At 36.4% G+C, this 6,033-nt stretch overlaps 1 protein-coding gene across 2 annotated transcripts in view; it reads right to left on the bottom strand.

The window, feature by feature from the left end:
- The window catches only part of VRK1 (vaccinia related kinase 1), a 54,129-nt gene extending 50,948 nt beyond the window's left edge, over positions 1-3,181 (bottom strand). Inside the window, exon 1 of one of the 2 annotated variants that reach the window (XM_008570025.1) lies at positions 3,017-3,181. In XM_008570025.1, coding sequence (XP_008568247.1) covers positions 3,017-3,176 — 160 coding nt within the window. In that variant the 5' untranslated portion in view covers positions 3,177-3,181. The remainder of the gene's footprint in view (positions 1-3,016) is intronic. The other variant, XM_008570024.1, reaches the window with a different exon arrangement.
- Between the last annotated feature and the right edge of the window lie 2,852 nt (positions 3,182-6,033).

Raw genomic sequence — 6,033 nt, forward strand, 5'->3', positions numbered from 1 at the left:
GTGCTTTATGACCACTTGTCAGGTATGATCGTGGGGTTCGGGAGGCCTCCCCCTTCCCCGCTGGCTTTTTCCACATATCCCGGAGCCGAGCCGGCCCCTATTTAAAAATTTTTTAAAGCATCATATACAAAGATCAAGAAACAAAGGGCAGCATGATGGCCGAAGCATAGATTCTAAGGAGATAAAAGAGATAAAGACAAAAGTTACATATGAAAGGTCTTATATGCCATTCTTAAAACTTTGGCACTTTATTCTAAAGGCACTGGGGAGCCATTAAAGGAGTTTAAATAGGATGGTCCTATGATCTGCTGAGCATGCTAGGTCATTCAAGCCACACTGTGAACAATGGGGTACAAAGAAGTAAGATTGAGTGTTACAGGTTAAGAGTCCAAACAAGACATGGTAATGACCTGACCTACCATAGTGGCAGCAAAGAGAGAAATGAATGGACCTGGAAGTCACACAGGTAAAGAAATAGGACTAGATGAGGTTCTAGGGATATTAGTAAAGGAATATTCAAGAATGCCTTTCTGGCTTGAAAGGTGTCATATATTCAGACAATCCTCTCCTGATCATAAGAGGATCAGGAGATGGAAGATGATATAAGTTTTAGACATCCCTGCGGGACATCTAAGTAGAGATACGGTGTACCACTGGCTATCTGCCTGGACTCAGGGGATTAAGTCCTAGGCTACAGGTAAAACATATAGAAATCAACAGTAAAGAGACAGTAACAAAAGCCATGAGATCAATGAGATCACCCAGAGAGAATATACAGAATGAAAAGTGAGAAAAGTAAGAAAAGCTGAAGAACATAGAAGTACCAACAAACATGAGTAGGTGCAGCCAGAGAGGTAGGAAAAAAGCTAAGGGGAAGGTATGTATCATGGAAGACAATGAAAGCAATATTTATGAGAAAAAAAGATAAAGAGTATCAAACGCTGTAGAAAAAAAAAAACTTCAAAGAAAATTCAAAAGCAATCTTTTAATTCCTTAACAGAAATAGCTGATGATGTTGAACATGGCTGTATCAGGATACCAGTGGGCACAGAGAGATAAATGGAAGCAGCAATTCTCAAGCAAATCCCTCTTTCTCCAGATTGGTCAACCCAGGTTTACAGAAGTAAAGTTTTATTACAGAAATCTGTCAAACAATTGGATATTAAAAACACTTACTATTAGAAGGCACCTTTTGATGATAAATACAAATAAAATGGCTAGCACACATGCAAAGTCCCAAATTTGCAAAACGTTATAAAAGCAAATTAATGTAAAATGAAGAACCTACTTGTTTAGAGACAAGTTCCCACTAACATAGGATGTCATAAGTCTGCACATCCTACAGTGGAAACAGGTTTTATAATCTACCATTTCCTCTAAATCACAAAGTCAAAAATATATACACCTGGCTACTTGCTTTTTCATGGTTTATGAGGAATTTCATGTTAAGTCAGATATAGCCTCGTTCACTGGAACGGGTTTGGCTCTCAACAAAACCAAAGAATCAACATATTTCCCAAACGTAGGTGCCACTGACCCACAGGAATCATATGTATAAAGTATTGTAAAGAAATGGTTTTTAAGCTATGCTTCATTAAAACAGCCCCAAAGACTGCAGCTGACCAACTGCAGCCCATTGGTCTTGGAGAAGGTTAAGTGTGAGCTCTCTTGAGTAAGAGTGGTTCTCAAACTTATGCATCCATCAGAATTAGCTGAAGGACTTATTCAAACACACTCCTTAGCCCTCTCCTTCCAGTTTCTCATTCATAGGTCTGGGATAGGGCCAAGAATATGCAGTTCTAACAAGTTTCCAGGTAACACTAATCTATGCCATAATATTCATATTCTGAGTAAGATATTGCTTGAAAGAAAGAACTCTACTGCTAAAAATAAAATTTTATAAACCTCCATGACAGAAATTAAATGATTAAATCAAGATTAAAGGTGGAGTAAGAACACAGAATGGAAAAGTTAAACAGAAATAAAACAAGCAAACATGAACTGCATTGTACCACCACCGATATTCTTACTACTGAAGCAGACAGTATTAGAAGCAATCAGGCAAGATATTTTTTAAGTCAATAATTAAGTTTATTTACACAATTTCAGGATTTTACAATGGGTCCTAATAGAGTTTGGATATTATTGTCCCCCCCAAACTCATGTGGAAATCTGATCTCCAGTGTGGCAGTGTTGGGAGCTGAGTCACAGAGGCGGATCCTTTACGAATGGATTAATGCTCTCCCTGGGGAATGAGTTCTCGCTTTATTAGTTCCCGAGAGAGCTGGTTGTTTAAAAAGACCCTAGTACTTCCTCTCTCTCTCTTGCTTCTTCTCACCATGTGATCTGCTTATACCCACCAGCTGCCTGCCATGAGTAGAAGCAGCCCAAGGCCTGCTCCAGATGCAGCTGTCCCAGAATCGTAAGCCAAATAAACCTCTGCTCTTTATAAATTACCCAGTCCCGGGTATTCTGTTATAGCAACACAAAATGGACTAATACAGGCCCACAAAAATTTCAGTGTAAGTATGCTACTTAACAGTACATTTACTCAGACCTAATATGCAATTTCTAGGTCATTCCCCTAATTCCACTATGACAACTATTAAGGTTGTATAGAAAAAAAAAAAAATCCACACCTATAAAAGATATGCAAACCTCTAAATTAGATAAACCCACAGGAAATAAATCCTAACTTGGTGGAGATGGGGGAGGAAAGATGTACATGGCTTTCTTTGGCTCTCAAGAGATTAAGATTATATAGAATATCTTAAAAATCTAAAACCATAGTGCTCACTAATGACAATATTACAGACTCTTTATCCTCATTTTATGTTATGTTTAAATTAACAATCTTCTTTTCCACTCCTATGTCAGAGATGCATTTTCACTTAATCAAAGAATATTGACTGCAAATTATTAAGAACATCCTGTAATAGCTCATAACTGAGAAACCACTGTGATAAGAAAGCATATAAATATTTGGATTGGCAATTAGCAGTAGCCATATACTTACCAAGATAAATACAACCAAAGCCACCTTGGCCAATGGGTAATCCTAGTTTCCATTCCTTTTTTGCCATGTCAGTTATAATTTCCCCAGCTGCAAACTTTTCTGCAAGATGTCTCTTTGCAGGGCCCTGTCTTCCACCTTGAGCTGCTTTTACACGAGGCATTTCCACTATAATGTAAAACAAAGCAACAATCAGAATTAACAATCTTAGAAGAGATCAAAACATTTTTCCCTAAGAAAAATTTCTATGCAACACAGATACTGTTCAAATTCCTACTTTCCCGAAAACTTAAATACAAGATACCTGTTAATTCTGCTTTATAGTGGCTGAAATCCTACTTGATTATCTCACCTTTGGAGAGGAGACAATAAGTAAAATGATCTGTATAACAACTTAAGTAAATACTTGGTTTTAAGTTCCAGTGGTATAATATCATCTATAACTAAAAATGCTATTTGACAAAAAAGAAGAAAAGAAATTAATTGCTCTCTGTTGCTCTCAGAAGTTGAAGGGGAAAGGTACATCCACTTAGAATGCACAATTTATAAAAAAGCAATGAGGAGTTTATAAAGGTCAATACTGATGTGGTAAGTACACAGTACAGAGATGGAAAATATAAGACTATTAATTTAACATAAGGGGAAAAGGCAAGGATACTTAGGGCACAATAGTAGATGCTTTACATAGGTTCCCATCCACCCTCACAACTCTTGTGAAGATTAAATAGCATCCACATTTTATAGATGAGGAAACTAAAGCTCAGCAAGCTAGTAAGTGGTGGAACAACAGAAATTTGCACTGATAGCTACCTGGCTCCAAAGGCCCACCAACAGGCTCCACAATTACAGAAGTCAGTATAATGAAGGAGCACATCTTTCAAGAGTGACAAGGAAAAATTGTGACTGTTTAGTCATTTGGGTTCACAGAAAAGGCAAAGCTGGTGACACCCAGCATTCCTATGCTTCCCCTTTGAGATGACCAACCCTCAATTCACTTTTCTCACTGACATGTAAGTTTAGTATTACATTTAGGAAAAGCAGTATTTTGCTGTGAAAAGAGCACTGGACTGTAATCAAAAGACCTGGATTCACAGGTACGATACCAGTTAATCTTAATAAAGTCACAAGTTAAGATAGTCTACAATATATGAAATGGCTATTCAGATGAAGGAAGTCTGTTAAGATGTGACAATTTACATTATATAAGTAGTCTGAAACTTAACACTAAGTACATACAAACTACATTAGACTGAATTTTTTTTAGCAAATACCCATCCACCATCACCCCACACACACACGAAATGCACATGTGTAAATGTTCTTTATTAATTTAACAAAAAGGATTTTTAAATTTAGTTTTTTCCTACAAAACACTAATGCATCTTTGTTGTCTAAATCTTTGCTAAAGTAAAAAAACATCTTCAATATAATTAAATGTGCCTCTGTTATTTCTTTAAAACCATTAATTCTCTTAATTAATGTTTTTAATTACCGTAAAATCTTGCTGAATGGAACTACAGTGCCAATCACAATAGCCCGTACTCAAAATATCAAAAAAGGTCATCTTACACTTATGGTATTAGACCAAGTAAAATAAATAAAACACACAGTACTTCAAATACTAAAATGGATGGCCTTTGAATTTTATCCAACTTTATTAAATCATCACAATAATCTCCTACTTAATCATTTCCTTATAGTAGTCCAAACAGCTTAAAATAAGTGAAAAAATATATATTTTTTAATTTTTCTGTAACTCAAAATAGTGACTGGACAATCTTTGTGCTTTTCTAGACTTCTTTTCCAGAAGTGACAAAGATACCATTATTTTAAATGAAATATTCTGGCTCAGCATCTACTCAATCAATATACATGTGGTCAATAAATCGTGTTTCTCCTCAAAATAAAGCTGCTTGATTTTATTTTTAGTTTTATTTCTGTAGCCAATTGTAATTGAAACTAACTGTAATAATTAAGGTTTGGATGACTTTCCTTCCTAAAAATAGTCCCACAGAACATCATTGCTGTCAGTCAATTGAATACTCTTATAAAAATCACTGCTCTTGAAGGTTAATACTGAACACAGTTGCAACAGCAGCACAATTGTTTAATCTCCCTGAATTCCCCCATAAAACCACGGAGTACAACTGGAGAGCAAAATTCAAAACCCATGGATATCATCTATAACAAAACTAGGGGACAGCATCCTCTATCTTTACAAATCTCAAAATGTAACTGGGTAAAGACAAACCATAGAAAGCAACAATATCTATGTGGTGTCAGCAAATGTAAAAAAGGAAGCAGAAAGAAGTATGGTGCCTCTGATGAACCTGTGAATACCAAAATCACTAGGAGCTACTTCTTACAAAGCCCAAAAGACATTGTAAAGACAGCAGCTAAAACTAGGAAGGGTCTGCCACTCCACTATGGGTGAGGGCCAGGGGCCCATGGTAAGATCAAAAGAGGCTGGAGCAGGCTGGACTCTCCAACTCCCAAAACTAATCAGATACACATCCCAGGTCAAAGGCTCAGGCTGAGAAGCTGCCGGGGATGGAATCCAGAGTGACAATCTCAAAGACAATACAAATAAAGGAAAAATAAAGTTCAAATAAAAGTGGATCTATGAATTAGCCTCCATATTTTGGAAATACACAGAACAAATGAAGAAGGAGCTCTAGAGAATGACAGTCAACCTAAACCACACCATCTAAAACTAACTGCACATAAAGAAAAACTAATTACATATAAAACTCAGCAACAGAAAGGATCAAGCCTTAGTCCCACACAAAGTAGATTTTAAAAAAAGAGAGAGAAACCATCCCTTCAGAAAAGCACATAAGAAAAACACGCTTCCCAAAATGCTGAAAGCTATAAACTAATATTTCAAAACAAGTTATATACAAAGACTAACATGAATCAGAATTAGAAAAATTCTGAAGTCAGGTGATAGAAGAAAATCATTAAAAATAAAAGCCACACTGGCCAGTTAGCTCATTTGGTTAGAGTGCCACGGTCACGGG

This window comes from Galeopterus variegatus, unplaced genomic scaffold (genome assembly GCF_000696425.1).
Source record: "Galeopterus variegatus unplaced genomic scaffold, G_variegatus-3.0.2 Scaffold559, whole genome shotgun sequence".
NCBI classification, from domain to species: Eukaryota; Metazoa; Chordata; class Mammalia; order Dermoptera; family Cynocephalidae; genus Galeopterus; species Galeopterus variegatus.